The sequence below is a fragment of the Physeter macrocephalus genome, chromosome 16, assembly GCF_002837175.3.
Source record: "Physeter macrocephalus isolate SW-GA chromosome 16, ASM283717v5, whole genome shotgun sequence".
In the NCBI taxonomy this organism is placed as follows: domain Eukaryota; kingdom Metazoa; phylum Chordata; class Mammalia; order Artiodactyla; family Physeteridae; genus Physeter; species Physeter macrocephalus.
This window is the reverse complement of record NC_041229.1, coordinates 26362745-26381809: the sequence shown is the minus strand read 5'-3', so window position 1 is coordinate 26381809 and position 19065 is coordinate 26362745. Positions and strand designations below refer to the sequence as shown.

General features: G+C 36.0%; 1 protein-coding gene across 3 annotated transcripts in view; it reads left to right on the top strand.

Moving 5' to 3' along the window:
* The window catches only part of CWF19L2 (CWF19 like cell cycle control factor 2), a 421416-nt gene that overhangs the window by 12642 nt on the left and 389709 nt on the right, over nucleotides 1–19065 (top strand). For all 3 annotated transcript variants that reach the window (XM_028500977.2, XM_028500978.1, XM_024115330.3), the window contains exons 4-5: nucleotides 9826–9936; nucleotides 10693–10812. In XM_028500977.2, coding sequence (XP_028356778.1) covers nucleotides 9826–9936; nucleotides 10693–10812 — 231 coding nt within the window. The remainder of the gene's footprint in view (nucleotides 1–9825; nucleotides 9937–10692; nucleotides 10813–19065) is intronic.

Below are 19065 nucleotides of genomic sequence, written 5' to 3'. Positions count from 1 at the left end.
CAAGTCACTGAGCCTTTATTTACTTTTGTTCTAGCCTTTTCTGTTCTTTAGTTTGGATAGATTTTACTGTTGCATTTTAGGTTCAAGTTCACTAGCCTTTTCTTTTGTAGCATCTAGTTGGCTTTTATCCCCAGTCATTAAAGCTTTCATTTCAGTTTTTTTATTTTTCAACATTAGACATTTCATTTGGGTCTTTTTTATATCTACATTTTGACTCCTATTTGTTCATGCTTTCCTTTCCTTGGGCATATTTATAATAGCGGTGTCAAAATCCTAGTTTGCTGTGTCATTATCTCTTTATTTCTTGTTCTGTTTTGATTAACTGATTTCTTTTCTTGTCTTTGGGTCACATTTTCCTGTTTTGAATGTCTAGTAATTTCTAATTAGATGCTGAACCTTGTGAAAGTTATATTGTGACTACTGGATTTGTTGTCTTCCTTTAAAGGGTCTTGAGTTTTCTTTTGGTGGGGAGTAGGTTACTTGTGTATTAACTTAATACTTTTCAAAGGCTGGTGTTTAAGTTATGTTTGTGTGCATCTAGAGTAGCCATTACTTCTCAGACATGCTAAGGCGTGCCCTTTGTGGTTTCTCTGCTGATTGCCCTTGGTATTCAAGGAGCTTTCTCTATTCTGGTTGGTGGGAACTAGAATGTCTTCTAGCCCTTTGTGAGCTCTGGGGATTTCTTTGCTCATAGCACTCTAATAATTGTTCCTTCCATGGTAATTATTCTTTGTCTATCCTTGTGGACTTGCATCCTAAGAATGTTCAGTTTGGTATTCAGTTAAAGACTACAGGGGTCTCATATAGTTTTCTGGAGTTCTTTCTCTGTGTAGCTCCCTTTTCATGGATGCTCTATCTCAGCCATCACAAAGTAAAAATTCTGTTTTTTTATCTCAGTGAGATTGTCATATTGGGCTTGAGTTACCCTGCCTTGTGCCATGGTCTAGAAAGTGCCACTAGGCAAAAAGCAATAGAGTGTAATTGTGGCACTCATCTCGTTTGTTTGCCTTTTCTCAGGGATCATAGTCCTGCACAACTGAGATTCAATGTCTAAAAACAGTTGTTTCTTATATTTTTTACTTTATTTCCATTTTTATATATTTTTCTAGTCTGATGTAGCATTTATTTTTTTCATGGCCAGTGCAGAAGTCTTCAAGTATCTTTGAGAAATATATGTATTTATGTAGGTACTTTATACTTTAAATATAAAATATGCATTTTATGTGTATTATGCAAATATAAGCATATGTGTTTTATATACATATGTAATACTTCATAAATATATATAAAATATGTACATTTACATATGTTTTTATTGGTGGTACTTTTCTGTCTTGGTCCTGTATTTAGGTTTTGACTGTTAGATGGGATTAGGAGTGTGGTTAATTATGATGGCTACACATGAGAAGAAGAGTCCTGGGAGCTGTCTTAGGTAAAGAGGCACATTGATGGTTTATGAATTCTTCAAGGTAGGATGGAGGATTGAAACAGCAGGAGAACTTAGGTCATAGCATGGGGAATGGGGAACATAAGTCATGCTGAAGTGGTGAGGTGAGTGAATAATAGTGAAAATTAGCAACAAAATTAATAGAAAGGGAATGGAGGCAGGAGAGTTGTACAGAATGGTCCAGTTGTCATTGTGTAAATGAATAATGAGTACTAGCTGTATCATATATGCTTCTTTCATTCAGTACCTAGTATTTAATGCAGGCTGCTGCTTAAAGTTTCTGACTTGGGCTTTTGCAAGTGTGGATTGAGTTAATTTTAATGCACATTTATTGAATGCCAGCTCTTTGCCAGACATTTTTATATACATGGGGAATACAAATATATAGAGTTTGAACTTTTGGGGAACTCATTTTATAATTAAACAGACACATACTTCCAGTATGTAATCTCATGATGCCAAGGCATTTCAAGGTATTAAGGGAAGGAGGATTTCATATGCAGGTTTTGAGGAAATGATGTTTGAGTTGAGACTTAAAGGATGAGTAAGAATCACCCTGGCATATAGAGGTGTGTGTGCACAAAGAATTGTGAGAGCAAGGCGTGGAAGTAGGAGATAACATGATATAAAAGTGTCTGAGTGTGCGTGTGTGTGTTTATGTATGTACGTAGGTAAATACAACTATAAGCAACTTAACAATATTAGATTATAAAACAAGAGAAGAGTGAATGGAGATGAAATTGTAAAAGTTGATAGGACTTTGTAAACCAAGAAGTTTGAATTATTCAGTAGGGAGTATGTCATCAAATTAGGTTCATTTGTGTTATTAGAGAACCCCAGAATAGCCATTGGTTAATATAAAATATATAGAATATAAAAATAGTTAACTTTTCTTTTTTTTTTCTGAATTTTATTTTTATTTTTTTATACAGTAGGTTCTTATTAGTTATCTATTTTATACATATTAGTGTATATATGTCAATCCCAATCTCCCAGATTATCCCCCGTACCCCCGCAATTTGGTGTCCATACATTTGTTCTCTACATCTGTGTCTTTATTTCTGCCTTGGAAACCTGTTCATCTGTACCATTTCTCTAGGTTCTAAATATATGCAGAAATATAGGATATTTGTTTTTCTGTTTCTGACTGACTTCACTCTGTATGACAGTCTCTAGGTCCATCCACGTCTCTGCAGATGGCCCAATTTCGTTCCTTTTTGTGGCTGGGTACTATTCCATTCCGTTATAGATATGTACCACATCTTCTCTATCCGTTCGTCTGTTGATGGGCATTAGGTTGCTTCCATGACCCGGTTGTTGTAAATAGTGATGCAGTGACCATTGGGGTGCATGTGTCTTTTTGAATTATGGTTTTCTCTGGGTATATGCCCAGTAGTGGGATTGCTGGGTCATATGGTAATTCTATTTTTTTAAGTTTTTTTAAGGAAGCTCCATACTGTTCTCCATAGTGGCTGTATCATTTTACCTTCCCATCAATAGTGTAAGAGAATTCCCTTTTCTCCACACCCTGTCCAGCATTTGTTGTTTGTAGATTTTCTGATGATGCCTATTCTAACTGGTGTGAGATGATACCTTGTAGTTTTAATTTGCGTTTCTCTAATAATTAGTGATGTTGAGCAGACTTTCATGTGCCTCTTGGCCATCTGTATGCCTTTGGAAAAATGTTTATTTAGGTCTTCTGCACATTTTTTTTTTTTTTTGCGGTATGCGGGCCACTCACTGTTGTGGCCTCTCCTGTTGTGGAGCACAGGCTGTGGATGCGCAGGCTCAGCAGCCATGGCTCACGGGCCCAGCTGCTCCGCAGCATGTGGGATCTTCCCAGACCGGGGCACGAACCCGTGTCCCCTGCATCGGCAGGCGGACTCTCAACCACTGCGCCACCAGGGAAGCCCCTGCACATTTTTTGATTGGCTTGTTTTTTTAATATTGAGCTGCATGAACTGTTTTCATATTTTGGAGATTAATCCTTTGTCAGTTGCTTCATTTGCAAATATTTTCTCCCATTCTGACTGTTGCCTTTTCCTCTGGTTTATGGTTTCCTTAGCTGTGCTTAAGATTTTAAGTTTCACTAAGTCCCATTTGTTTATTTTTGTTTTTATTTTCATTATTCTAGGAGGTGGGTTAGAAAAGATCTTGCTATGATTTATGTCAAAGAGTTTTCTTATGTTTTTCTCTAAGAGTTTTATAGTATCCAGTCTTACATTTAGGTCTTTAATCCATTTGGAGTTTATTTTTGTGTGTGGTGTTAGGGAGTGTTCTAATTTCATTATTTTACATGTAGCTCTCCAGTTTTCCCAGCACCACTTATTGAAGAGGCTGTCTTTTCTCCATTGTATATCCTTGCCTCCTTTGTCATAGGTTTGTTGACCATAGGTGCATGGGTTTATCTGTGGACTTTCTATCATGTTTCATTGATCTAAATTTCTGTTTTTGTGCCAGTACCATATTGTCTTGATTATTGTAGCTTTGTAGTGTGGTCTGAAGTCCGGGAGTCTGATTCCTCCAGCTCCATTTTTTTACCTCAAGATTGTTTTTGCTATTTGGGGTCTTTTGTGTGTCCATACAAATTTTAAGATTTTTTTTCTAGTTCTGTAAAAAATGCCATTGTTAATTTGCTAGGGATTGCATGGAACCTGTGGATTGCTTTGGGTAGTACAGTCATTTTCACAGTATTGATTCTTCCAATCCAAGAACATGGTATATCTCTGTGTCTGTGTCATCTTTGATTTCTTTCATCAGTGTCTTATAGTTTTCTGAGTACAGGTCTTTTACCTCCTTAGATAGGTTTATTCCTAGGTATTTTGTTCTTTTTGTTGCAGTGGTGAATGGGATTGTTTCCTCAATTTCTCTTTCTGATCTTTCAGAAAGTTGTTAGTGTATAGGAATGCAAGAGATTTCTGTGCATTAATTTTGTATCCTGCAACTTTACCAAATTCATTGATGAGTTCTAGTAGTCTTCTGGTGGCATCTTTAGGATTTTCTGTGTATAGTATCATGTCATCTGTAAATGGTGACAGTTTTACTTCTTCTTTCCCAATTTGTATTCCTTTTATTTCTTTTTCTTCTCTGAATGCTGTGGCTAGGACTTCCAAAACTATGTTGAATAAGTGTGGCGAGAGTGGACATCCTTGTCTTGGTCCTCATCTTAGAGGAAATGCTTTCAGTTTTTCACTGTTGAGAATGATGTTTGCTGTGGGTTTGTCATATATGGCCTTTATTATGTTGAGATAGTTTTCCTCTATGCCCACTTTTTGGAGAGTTTTTATCATAAATGGGTGTTGAGTTTTGTCAGGAGCTTTTTCTGCATCTATTGAGATGATCATAGGGTTTTTATTCTTCAACTTGTTAGTATGGTGTATCACATTGATTGATTTGCATATATTGAAGAATCCTTGCATCCCTGGGATAAATCCCACTTAATCATGGTGTATGATCCTTTTAATGTGTTGTTGGATTCTATTTGCTAGCATTTTTTAAAGGGTTTTTGCATTTGCATCAGTGATATTGGTCTGTAATTTTCTTTTTTTGTAGTGTCTTTAGTTTTGGTATCAGGGTGATGGTGGTCTTGTAGAATGAGTTTGGGAGTGTTCCTTTTTCTGCAATATTTTGGAAGAGTTTGAGAGGGATGGGTGTTATCTCTTCTCTAAATGTTTGATAGAATTCACCTGTGAAACCATCTGGTCCTGGACTTTTGTTTGTCGGGAGATTTTTAATTACAGTTTCAGTTTCATTACTTGTGACTGGTTTGTTTATATTTTCTGTTTCTTCCTGGTTCAGTTTTGGAAGGTTATACCTTTCTAAGAATTCGTCCGTTTCTTCCAGGTTGTCCATTTTATTGGCATAGAGTTGCTTGTAGTAGTGGCTTATGATGCTTTATATTTCTGCGGTGTCTGTTGTAACTTCTACTTTTTCATTTCTGATTTTATTGATTTGAGTTCTCGCCCTCTTTTTCTTGATGAGTCTGGCTAAAGGTGTATCAATTTTGTTTATCTTCTCAAAGAACCAGCTCTTAGTTTTATTGATCTTTGCTATTGTTTTCTTTGTTTCTGTTTCATTTATTTCCACTCTGATCTTTATGACTTGTTCTCCTAACTTTGGGTTTTGTTTGTTCTTCTTTCTCTAGTTCCTTTAGGTGTAAGGTTAGATTGTTTATTTGAGATTTTTCTTGTTTCCTGAGTTAGGCTTGTATAACTATAAACTTCCCTCTTAGAACTGCTTTTGCTGCACCCCATAGGTTTAGGATCGTCATTTTTTCATTGTCATTTGTGTCTAGGTATTTTTTGATTTCCTCTTTGATTTCTTCAGTGATCTCTTTATTATTTAGTAATGTATTGTTTAGCCTCCACCTGTTTGTTTTTTTTTACGTCTTTTCCCCTGTAATCTATTTCTAATCTCAGCATTGTGGTCAGAAAAGATGCTTGATATGATTTCTATTTTCTTAAATTTACTGAGGCTTGATTTGTGACCCGAGATATGATCTATCCTGGAGAATGTTCCGTGTGCACTTGAGAAGAAAGTGTAATTTTTTTTCAGATGGAATGTCCTATAAATGTCAATTAAATCGAACTGGTGTATTTTGTTGTTTAAAGCTTGTGTTTTCTTATTAATATTCTGTTTGGGTGATCTGTCCATTGGTGTAAGTGAGGTGTTAAAGTCCCCCACTATTATTGTGTTACTGTCGATTTCCTCTTTTATAGCTGTTAGCAGTTGCCTTATGTATTGAGGTACTCCTATGGTGGGTGCATATATGTTTATAATTGTTATATCTTCTTCTTGGATTGTTCCCTTGATCATTTTGTAGTGTTCTTCCTTGTCTTTTGTAACCTTCTTTATTTTAAAGTCTAGTTTATCTGATTTGAGCATTGCTACTCTAGTTTTCTTTTGATTTTCATTTGCATGGAATATCTTTTTCCATCCCCTCATTTTCAGTCTGTATGTGTCCCTAGTTCTGAAGTAAGTCTCTTGTAGACAGCATATATATGTGTCTTGTTTTTGTATCCATTCAGTGAGCCTGTGTCTTTTGGTTTGAGCATTTAATCCATTCACGTTTAAGGTAATTATTGATATGTATGTTCCTATTACCATTTTCTTAATTGTTTTCGTTTTGTTTTTGTAGGTCCTTTTCTTCTATTTTGTTTCCCCCGTAGAGAAGTTCCTTTAGCATTTTTTGTAGAGCTAGTTTGGTGGTGCTCAATTCTCTTAGCTTTTGCTTATCTGTAAAGCTTTTGATTTCTTTGTTGAATATGAATGAGATTGGTGCTGGGGAATGTTACTTGTAGGTGCTTCCCTTTTATCACTTTAAATATATCATGCCACTCCCCTCTGCCTTGTAGAGTTTCTGTTGAGAAATCAGCTGTTAACCTTATGGGAGTTCCCTTGTATGTTGTCATTTTTTCTTCTTGCTTTTAACAAGTTTTCTTTGTCTTTAATTTTTGTCAGTTTGATTACTGTGTGTCTCGGCGAGTTTCTCCTTGGGTTTCTCCTGCGTAGGACTCTCTGTGCTTCCTGGTCTTGGGTGGCTATTTTCTTTCCTGTGTTAGGGAAGTTTTCTACTATAATCTCTTCAGCTATTTTCTCGGGTCCTTTCTCTTTCTCGTCTGCTTCTGGGACCCCTATAATGCGAATGTTGGTTTGTTTAATGTTGTCCCAGAGGTCTTTTAGGCTGTCTTCATTTCTTCTCATTCTTTTTTCTTTATTCTGTTCTGCGGCAGTGAATTCCACCATTCTGTCTTCCCGGTCACTTATCTGTTTTTCTGCCTGTTATTCTGCTGTTGATTCCTTTTAGTGTATTTTTCATTTCAGTCATTGTACTGTTCATCTCTGTTTGTTTGTTTTTTAATTCTTATAGGTGTTTGTTCTTTAATTCTTCTAGGTCTCTGTTAAACACTTCTTGCATCTTCTTGATATTTGCCTCCATTGTTTTTCCGAAGTCCTGGATTATCTTCACTATCATTATTCTGAATTCTTTTTCTGGAAGGTTGCGTATCTCCACTTCTTTAGTTGTTTTTCTGGGGTTTTATCTTGTTCATTCATTTGGTACGTAATCCTCTGCCTTTTTATCTTGTCCATCTTCCTGTGAATGTGGTTTTCGTTCCACAGGCTGCAGTATTGTGGTTCTTCTTCCGTGGTCTGCCCTCTGGTGAGTGAGTCTATCTAAGAAGCTTGTGTGTTTCCTGATGGGAGGGACTGGTGGTGGGTAGATCTGGGTGTTGCTCTGGTAGACAGAGCTCAGTAAAACTTTAATCGTCTTTTCTGCTGATGGGTGTGGCTGAGTTCCCTCCCTGTTGGTTGTTTGGCCTGATGCGACCCAACAATGGAGTGTACAGGCTCTTTGGTGGGGCTAATGGTGGAATCTGGGAGGGCTTACGCCAAGGAGTACTTCCCAGAACTCTTTCTGCCAGTGTCCTTGTTTCCGCAGTGAGCCACAGCTGCCCCCCGCCTCTGCAGGAGACCCTCCAGCACTAGCGGGTAGGTCTAGTTCTGTCTAGATCCATGCCCCTTCCCCATGGGTCATGTTGCACACAGTAATTTGTGTGTGCCCTCCAAGAGTGGAGTCTCTATTTCCCCCAGTCCTGTTGAAGTCCTGTAATCAAATCCCACTAGCCTTCAAAGTCTGATTCTCTGGGAATTCCTCCTGTTGCCATACCCCCAGGTTGGGAAGCCTGACGTGGGGCTCAGGATCTTCACTCCAGTCGGTGGACTTCTGTGGTATAACTGTTCTCCAGTTTTGAGTCACCCACCTAGCGGTTATGGGGTTTGATTTTATTGTGATCGTGCCCCTCCTACCATCTCACTGCACCTTCTTCTTTGTCTTTGGATGTGGAGTATCTTTTTTGGTGAGTTCCAGTGTTCTCCTGTCAATGATTGTTGAGCTGTTAGTTGTGATTCCGGTGCTCTTGCGAGAGGGAGTGAGCGCATGTCCTTCTACTCTGCCATCTTGAACCAATCTCTAATTTTTCTTTCATATAGAAGAAATTAAATAGGCAATTTAGTGTGGTCTTCTGGGATCAAGTCTTCTAGTTTTGTTCCTCCATTGTCTTTAAAAAGTACCTCTTAGTCTAGATAACAGGAATGAGGATGCCCTCTTTTTTGTAACTTCCAGAAAGTCCTACATAGTACTTTCATTTCCACCTTATTGGAGACTTGATTAAGGTTTCCCTCTCCAGCAAGGGAGGCACATTAGATCTCCAAATAAAATTGGGTTCAATTGGTAGGAAAGAAAAGGCATAACAGTAGTCTTTATGACAGGGAGTCAAAGAAGAGGAGTACTGTGGTCAGATACGCCTTTTATAATACTCTAAAGGTATTTAGGGTGGGGGTTGGAGAATGAATGGGAGCAGGAAAGACTGGGGTTTTGGAGATTAATTTGGTCTAAGTGAGAGATAAGCAGAACTGATCTAGGGCTGCTGCTTTAAGGATGGGGAGGAAGGAGTATAAGTTGGGACTCTTGGTTGTATGTAGCAGAAACCAAACTTAAATTGGCTTAACTGCCCCCCCCCCCCGAAAAAAGGGAGGGATTTATTATTAGAACACAAAAGTCTCATAGGACATACAGGAATGCACCTGGGTTTTAGGAATAGCTCAAACTAGAGTCATGAATGCTTTTATGAATCTTCTTACCATCCTCCGTTTTTTCCTCTCTAAGTTCTATTTTTGCTTTTCTTGATATAGATAAATTTTTCCTGAATTCTGTGCCTCATGACAGAAGTGGTATCTGCCAATGCCTTTCGAGTTCTCCTTTGTTATAGAGTAAAGCATTTAGCCTTGATTTCAAATTCCTGGAGAGTGACTATGATTGAAATTAATTGGTTCAGGTACCTACCTCTGAAACAGTCAGCTGTGGCCAGGGATGGAGGTGAACTCCCATGATAATCATTTGGTGTTCACTGTAGTTGAGAAATCTTTTGGAAATGACAGTCTTAGGTTTAGATGGGAGGAGTAAGATGATCCTGAGATTTCTGACTCGGGTAAGTGGGTGGTTGGTGATGCCAGGTAGCTCAATTCAAATATATAGAAGAAAGATCAAGTATTGTGGAAGTAGATGCTGGGTTCACTTTTTGTTCTTACTGCGTTCAGCATCGCATTTAAATATTGTAGGCAGTTGTTTAAATCACGGAAACTTTGGGTGGATAAATTAGAAAGATATCAGTATAATTGTGGTAGTTTAAGTCATGAGAGTGGATTTAATGTCCCAAGGGGAATGTCTAGAGATTAAAAAGTATAATTGGCAAAGACTAGAAACCCAAACAAAGTTGATATTTAAGGGTTGAGAAAAGGAGGAAGAGTGAAACCACAAAGAGTTTTTATGTGGAAGTATGTAAATTTGAGAATTCTACTTATATGCTAAATATTCTTAGAGCTCTGAAGATGAGTGGGTTGAGGCTGTTCCCTCCCACACTTCTGGCAAGGAAAAGGCCTGGAAGGTGAAAGATGAAAAGTCAGAAAAAGAAGACAACCAAGTTATTCAGGTAAGCTGCCTGATTTTAAACACAGAAGCGTCAACTTACAAGAGTAGATGAAGGTTAAAATGAAAGATGATTGTAATTTATTCAGAAGAAAAACTAGACTTTGTAAACAGTATACTCTTATGAGTAATTTTAGCAATAATACTGTTTGCTGATCCTTTTCACTCCCCTTCTTCTCCTGTGGGAAAGTTAGCATTTATCCCTATTCTAGTCCCTCAGAGGGTTTCCTACCTCTGGTTGTTGATGAGGAAGTGGCACTTTTCCCCTTATGTACTTGAAGTCTTGTATTGTTACATCTATCTGACTTTTCTGCAGCGAGTAGAGTTCAGTCACAGTTTTTCTTTCCCTTCACTTCATGCCATAATTTTCTTAGCAACACTTATAGTTGAATAGTTCACAAATTTTGGGTTATAGTTCATACGCCTGAGGAAGAGTGCTATATTTACACTGTTAGCAACAGTGAAGAAAGAAAGGTGAAAAGAACTATGTTTGAGTGCCTGTTGTATATCCGGCATTGGGCTAGATGCCTTAAGTCAGTTTTCTTGTTAACTCCTTAAAACATTCCTGAAAGGTAGGTATTTTAACCCATTTTTACAGGGGAGAGAAGAAGGCTTAGAGAGACTAAGAAACTTGCTTTAAGTTATACAGCCATGAGAGATTTAATCCAGGTTTGAGTGCCTCCAGAATCTCTAATTTATTGTTAAGTGTTTAGTGTTGTTCTAATCAATTTAGATTGAAGTGACTTCTTTTTCTTAACAGAGGGATGAATGGATGACTGTTGATTTTATGTCTGTTAAAACTGTGTCATCATTATCACTCAAAGCTGAAAAGGAAACTATAAGGAAAATAGAGCAAGACAAAACTCAAGCACTTGAACAGGTAACAGAACATTTAAAATGCTTTAACTTTCTGATTTGACTTTAACTGATACACATTTATGTAAATACAGTTTTACTTGTAAGATATTATTTTTTGTGGTATTTAATAAATCAGTGGGAACAACTATGAAATGTGATATGTTCTTTTAAATTTTTTTTGTAGGAAATGAGTTTAAATGTATATTATATTTATAAATCTAGGGCATATATGGTTGAGTACAGAATTTGGTTTACAGCTGAAAATCTTCAAGGTGAGAATTTAAAGCATTCTTGAGTTGGTAGTGCCTTGAAATGATTGGCAGAAATAGCTACCAGTCCTTTCTAAAGGATGACACTGCCAATTTAGGCCTCACATGTCTCCCAGAAGCAAGTTCTATGGCATTTAAGGTCATAATCTAAAATCATACTATACATGAAAATGTATAGTCCATATAGTCCATATATATAGTCGATATAGTCCATGAATGAGAGTCATCTGAAGCAATAAACAACAGAATCAGACTCATAAAACCTTTATCTTTTGGAATATTTTAATAGCTTTATATAGTAATAGTAGGTATAGAAAATATGAACAAGGGTTAAAAGTTTAATAAGAAGGCGGATTTGAGAAAGAGCCAATATTAGAAATGAAAAATATTGGAGTTGAAATTAGAAACTTGTAAAATGGTGAAACAACAAACCGAATACAGCTGAAGACAGAATTAGTGAACAAGAAGATAGTCTTTAAGAATTTAGACTACCAAATTCAAGAATTTGAATGCAACATAGAGGCACAAATAAATGAAAAATATGAAAGAGTGATCATGAAGTCCTATGATCAATGTTTTGTGTTTTTGTTTCTTCCCCATTTTGATTTTAATTCTGAAAATGTTGGTGTGGTAAACTGTATTAACTTTATAATTAAGTAGCTGCCCATTTGGAACTTTGGGGCCAGAGGTTTTTGGAATACCTTTACTAAGTTCTGTTTTGTCTCTGAGTTAGACCTGAGGAAGTTAGGGGGAAAGTACCAAAGGAGTGTAACCAGTGGGTAGTAGAGCAAGAAAGGAGCTGCATGAAGTCAGGGAGTTGATTTTACCCATTGTGATTACATGCTTGCTTCTGAAATCATGCTCTGCTGTTTGTGGGCATGAATGGTCTGGTATGTTTGGGTATCTCTGGCTTATGATCTTAGGTTTTGCACATATTCATCTGTTCTCTATATCAAACAACCGAACGTTGTAAACTCTTGAGTATCTTTAATACATTGAAATAGTGATTAGTTTTTCTAATCTATAGAAAAACTGTTACAGAAAAAAAGAAATACTGTTACAGAAAACCACCTTTCTTTTCCTAAGAAGCTATAGTACTTTGTCATGCTTATCTTACCAACTTTCCAGCATTGAATTACAGCTTTTCTAATTAATATAATCTTTTCTTACAAATTCTTATATAAACTTCTCTGATTCAAGTAAGTCAGTGTCTGTTGATTTGCTCATTTGCTTATGTAGCTTTTGTCTTTTTTTTTTTTTGCATCTATATCATCTTTCCCATTCCTGCTGCTACTCCTAGTTTAAATGCCATTTGTTAGTTGTGTGTCTTCACCTCTTTGTCTCATTTATATCATCTTTACTGGAGCTGAGTTAATATATGAAGTGAACTGAAGACAGCCCCTGGAACTAAGAACTGGTTAACGTTAAATATTATTATGGTTCAGGCCCTAATTTACTCTTGCCTGGGCAGTTACAATAACGTTTTTGTTTTTCAGCATCCTACAACTGATGTCAGACTAACTTTTTCACAGTACAGCTTTTGTCATGGTATTCTGTTTAGAAATCTTCAGTGATTGAAGTTAAGGGGAATGTGTCTTTGCTATTTGTAGTATTTCCTTTTCCGTGGATGAAGCTCTGCTAGTGGTGTTTCATGCCACCCTCCTTTCTTATTCTGTCCTTGAGGATACGAAGTACATTTTCTATTAGAAAATTTGCAAAGAATAAACTGGGCGTACTTGGCTTAGCCCTGCCTTTCCTGCTTATGGAACAGACTGCTTACAGAGATTGTGTGGGGAATGATATGAAGTGGGGGGTTGGTTCAGTGCATTCTACACCTGGGAAAATCTGCCTCATTGTGGGGTTCGGTTAACAGATGCATTTGGTGTTCACTGAAAGAAAAATTGCGATTTAGCCTTCATTAGCAATAAAGGTAATTTTTGTCTTTTATTTCTTATGCTTTTTAAATGTTTCTTAACTTGCTCAGAGCCTAGATTGAAAAGAAAGGTGCTATATTTATTATTCTCTTTTAAAGACCACAAAATGCTGCCTGCAAATAGAGTCCAAACACATTAGATTGGACTCTTTCCTTTGGGTGATCTGCATCTCAACCAAAATAGTTTAATTAATTTCTGTTGTATTTCTCTGCAAATTCCTGTCTCTGAATTTTTGTTCATCTGGATTTTTCTAAGTACATGCCCTCTATCCCTGTATGACTGCGTCCTGTTTATCCTTCAAGGCCTAACTTGATATATATGATGAAATTCTTATTATTTTGCTTGATTAAAATAAATCTCTGCTTCCTTTATGTTCCCATAGCACTTTATTTGTTCCTTTACTGTATAGTACTTGTAGTTTTCTATAAAGCACTGTAATTTAATATTCAAATCCTGTTTCCCTTATGAGATTATAAACTTTTTGGGAAGCTGTAGGTGCTTTTTTTTTGTATATTTGAAATTGTACAGTATTATTCTTTTACCCATGACTTTATTTTGCTGCTCTGTAAATGCCTGGATTTAGTCCTGATGTATGATAACTTGTAGTAATTTTTGATTTTTGCTTAGGTAAGAATTCAGATTATTGTGTACAGAAGTAAATCATCTAGACTAATGAGTGAAACAAGCCAGTTTTCAAATATCCATATATTTTCTTTCTTCAAATGATGGTTACAGTTTTTTTTCTTATAATAAGTCTTTAAAAGTTTTATTGTATTTTTAATTTAATCTAATTTTTTTATTGAAGTATGGTTGATATACAGTATTAGTTTCAGGTGTACACCTTAGTGATTCAATATTTTTATAGCTTATACTGCATTTAAAGTTATTATAAAACAATGGCTATAATTCCCTGTGCTGTACAATGTATCCTTGTAGTTTATTTACTTTATACATAGTAGTTTGTACATCTTAATCCCCTACCTCTGTTGAGCCCCTTGACCTTACCTTTCCTCACTGGTGACCACTAGTTCTATCTGTGAGTCTGTTTTGTTATATGTTCATTTTATTCCACATGTAAGTAATAACTACAGTATTTGGCTTATTTCACTAAGTATGTAGGTCCGTCCATATTGTTGCAAATGGCAGAATTTCATTTATTTTTATGGTTGAGCAATATTCCTCTGTGTGTGTGTGTGTGTTTGTGTGTGTGTGTGTGTATTACAACTTGTTTATTCATTCATCTATTGATGGATACTTAGGTTGCTTCCATATCTTGGCTGTTGTGAATAATTCTGCTATGAACATTGGGTGCATATATCTTTTTGAATTAGCCTTTTCATTTTCTTTGAATATGTACCTCAGGAGTGGAATTTTTGGATCATATGGTAGTTCTATTTTTAGTTTTTTGAGGAAAGTTCTTATTGTTTTCCATAGTGGCTGTACCAATTTACATTCCTACTAGAAATGTACTAGGATTCTCTTTTCTCCACGTCACCAACATGTTATTTGTGGTCTTTTTGATGATGGCCATTCTGACAGGTGTGAGATGGTACCTCATTGTGGTTTTGATTTGCAATTCCTTGATGATTAGTGATGTTGAGAATCTTTTCATGTGTCTGTTGGCCATATGTATGTTTTCTTTGGAAAAACGTCTGTTCAGGTCTCTGCCCATTTTTTTAATTGGGTTGTTTTTTTGATAGTGAGTTGTATGAGCTGTTTATATATTTTGAATATTAACCCCTTATCAGAAATATCATTTGCATATGTTTTCTCCCATTCAGTAGGTTGTCTTTCCTTTTGTTGATGGTTTCCTTTGCAGTGTCAAAGCTTTTAAGTTTAGTTAGATTCCATTTGTTTATTCTGGGTTTTTTTTCCTTTACCTGAGGTGACAGATCCAGAAAAATACTGCTACAATTTATTGGAAAGAGTGTTTTGCCTATGTTTTCTTTGAGATTTCTGGTTTCTGTTCTTACATTTAGGTCTTCAATCCAGTTTGAGTTTATTCTTTACATATGGTGTTATAGAATGTTCTAATTTCATTCTTTTACATATAGTTGTCCATTGTCCTAGCACCACTTACTGCAGAGACTGTTTTTCTCCATTGTATATTCTTGTCTTCTTTGTCATAGATCAATTGAACCACTGGTGTGTGCATTCATTTCTTAGCTGCCTATTCTGTTCTGTTGATCTTTGTGTGTGTTTTTGTGCCAGTACCATACTGTTTGGATTACTATAGCTTTGTAGTAATGTCTAAAGTGAGGGAGCATGATAACTCCAGCTTTGTTCTTTTTTCTCAAGATTTTCTTGGCTATTTGGGGTCTTTTGTTGTTCCATATAAATTTTAGGATTATTTATTCTAAATCTTTGAAAAATGTCTTGGGTATTTTGATAGGGATTGCTTTGGGTAGTATGGACATTATAATAGCATTCTAACAATTTGTGAACATGGTATATCTTTGTTTTATCATCTTTAACTTCCATCTTCTTTGTCCTATAGTTTTCAGAGTATAGGTCCTTTACCTCTTTGGTTAAGTTTATTCCGAGGTATTTTATTCTTTTTTGATTCATTTGTAAATGGGATTTTTTTTTTCTTGAATTCTCTTTCTGATAATTCATCATTAGTATATAGAAAAGCAACAGATTTCGGTATGCTAATCTGTATTCTGAACTTTTATAAAATTTATTTCTTAGTTTTAATAGTTTTCTGGTGAAGACTTTAGGGTTTTCTATATATTGTATCATGTCATGGGCAAATAGTGTCAGTTTTACTTCTTCCTTTCCAATTTTGATGCCTTTTATTTCTTTCTCTTGTCTGATTGATGTGGTTAGGTCTTCCAATACTGTGTTGAATGAAAGTGGAGAGACTGGGCAACATTGTCTTGTTCCTGATTTTATTTTATTTTTTTATACTTGATTTAATGAAAATTTTTTTTATTGGAGTATAATTGCTTTACAATGTTTTGTTAGTTTCTGCTGCAGAACAAAGTGAATCAGCTATATGTATACATATATTCTCTCCCTCTTGAACCTCTCTCCAACCCCCGCCCCATCCCACCCGTCTAGGTCATCACAGAGCACCGAGCTGAGCTCCCTGTGCTATACAGCAGCTTCCCACTAGCTATTTATTTTACACATGGTAGTGTATATAGGTCAGTGCCACTCTCTCAGTTTGTCCCACTCTCCCCTTCCCCCACATGTCCAGAAGTCCATTCTCTACTTCTACGTTTCTTTTCCTGCCCTGGAAATAGGTTCTTCAGTACCATTTTTCTAGATTCCATATATATGCCTTAATGTACAGTATTTGTTTTTCTTTTTCTGACTTACTTCACTCTCTGTGACAGACTCTAGGATCATCCTCATCAATAAAAATGACCCAATTTTGTTCCTTTTTATGGCTGAGTAATATTCCATTGTATATATGCACCACATCTTCTTTATCCATTCATCTGTCGATGGACATTTAGGTTGCTTCCATGTCCTGGCTATTGTAAATAAACAGTGCAAGAGGGTTCCCTTTTCTACACACCCTCTCCAGCATTTATTGTTTGTAGATTTCTTGATAATGGCCATTCTGACTGGTGTGAGGTGATACCTCGTAGTAGTTTTGATTTGCATTTTTCTAATAATTAGTGATGTTGAGCATCTTTTCATGTGTTTGTTGGCCAGCTGTATGTCTTCTTTGGAGAAATGTCTATTTAGATCTTTGGCCCATTTTTGGATTGGGTTTTTTTTTGATATTTAGCCATATGAGCTGTGTGTATATTTTGGAGATTAGTCCTTTGTCACTTGCTTCATTTGCAAATATTTTCTCCCATTCTGAGGGTTGTCTTTTCATCTTGTTTATGGCTTCACTTGCTGTGCAGAAGCTTTTAAGTTTCATTAGGTCCCATTTATTTATTTTTGTTTTTATTTTCATTACTCTAGGAGGTAAGTCAAACAGGATCTTGTGATTTATGTCAAAGAGTGTTCTTCCTATGTTTTCTTCTAAGAGTTTTATAGTGTCTAGCCTTACATTTAGGTCTTTAATCCATTTTGAGTTTATTTTTGTGTATGGTGTTAGGGAGTGTTCTAATTTCATTTTTTTACATGTTGCTGTCCAGTTTCCCCTGCACCATTTATTGAAGAGACTGTCTTTTCTCCATTGTATATTCTTGTCTCCTTTGTCAAAGATCAGGTGGCCGTAAGTGTGTGGGTTTATCTCTGGGCTTTCTTTTCTGTTCCATTGATCTATATTTCTGTTTTTGTGTCAGTACCATACTGTCTTGATTACTGTAGCTTTGTAGTATAGTCTGAAGTGAGGGATCCTGATTCCTTCAGCTCCATTTTCTTTCTGAAGATTGTTTTGGCTATTTGGGGTCTTTTGTGTTTCCATACAAATTGTAAAATTTTTCCTCTAATTCTGTTCAAAATGCCATTGGTAATTTGATAGGGATGGTGTTGAATCTGTAGATTGCTTTGGGTAGTATAGTCATTTTCACAGTGTTGATTCTTCCCGTCCAAGAACATGGATCTCTCCATTTGTTTGTGTCATTTCTGATTTCTTTCATCAGTGTCCTATAGTTTTCTGCATACAGGTCTTTTGCCACCTCAGGTAGGTTTATTCCTAGGTATTTTATTCTTTTTGTTGCAGTGGTAAATGGGATTTTTTCCTTAATTTCTCTTTCTGATTTTTCAGTGTTAGTATATAGTCATGCAAGAGATTTCTGTATTAATTTTGTGCTCTTCGCCTTTACTAAATTCATTGATTAGCTCTAGTAGTTTTCTGGTGGCATCTTTAGGATTTTCCAAGTATAGTATCATGTCATCTGCTAACAGTGACAGTTGTACTTCTTCATTTCCAGTTTGTATTCCAGTTTGTATTCCTTTTATTTCTTTTTCTTCTCTGATTGCTGTGGCTAGGAATTCCAAAACTATGTTGAATAATAGTGGTGAGAGTGGGCATGCTTGTTACTGATGTTAGAGGAAATGCTTTCAGTTTTTCACCATTGAGAATAATGTTTGCTGTGGGTTTGTCATATATGGCCTTCATTATGTTGAGGTAGGTTCTCTCTAAGCCCACTTTCTGGAGAGTTTTTATCATAAATCGGTGTTGAACTTTGTCTAAAGCTTTTTCTGCATCTGTTGAGATTATCATATGGTTTTTATCCTTCAATTTGTTAACGTGGTGTATCACATTGTTTGATTTGCGTATATTGAAGAATCCTTGCATCCCTGTTGTATATGGCCTTTATTATGTTGAGGTAGGTTCCCTCTATGCCCACTTTCTGGAGATTTTTTATCATAAATGGGTGTTGAATTTTGTAGAAAGCTTTTTCTGCATTTATTGAGTCAGTCATATGCTTTTTACTATTTAATTTGTTAATATGTGTATGACATTGATTGATTTGTGTATATTGAAGAATCCTTTCATCCCTGGGATAAATCTTACTTGGTGTATGGTCCTTTTAATGTGTTGTTGGATTCTGTTTGCTAGTAGTTTGTTGAGGATTTTTACATCTATGTTCATCAGTGGTATTGACCTGTAATTTTCTTTTGTGTGTGATATCTTTTTCTGGTTTTGGTATCAGGGTGATGGTGGCCTCGTAGAATGAGTTTGGGTGTGCCTCCCTCTGCAATTTTTTGGAAGAGTTTCAAAAGGATAGGTGTTAGCTCTTTTCTAAATCTTTGTTGGAATTCGCCTGTGAAGCCATTTGGCCCTGATCTTTTGTTTGTTGGGAGTTTTTAAATCACAGTTTCAATTTCAGTACTTGTGATTGGTCTGTTTATATTTTCTGTTTCTTCCTGGTTCAGTTTTGGAAGGGTTTACCTTTCTAAGAATTTGTCTTGTTATTTCCAGGTTGTCCATTTTTTGCCATATAGTTGCTTGTAGTAGTCTCTTAACAATATTTTGTATTTCTGTGGTGATAGTTGTAACTTCTTTTTCATTTCTAATTTTATTGATTTGAGTCCTCTCTCTTTTTTTTTTTTTGATGAGTTTGGCTAATGGTTTATCAATTTTATCTTCTCAAAGAACCAGCTTTTAGTTTCATTGATTTTTGCTATTGTTTTCATTGTTCTATTTCATTTATTTCT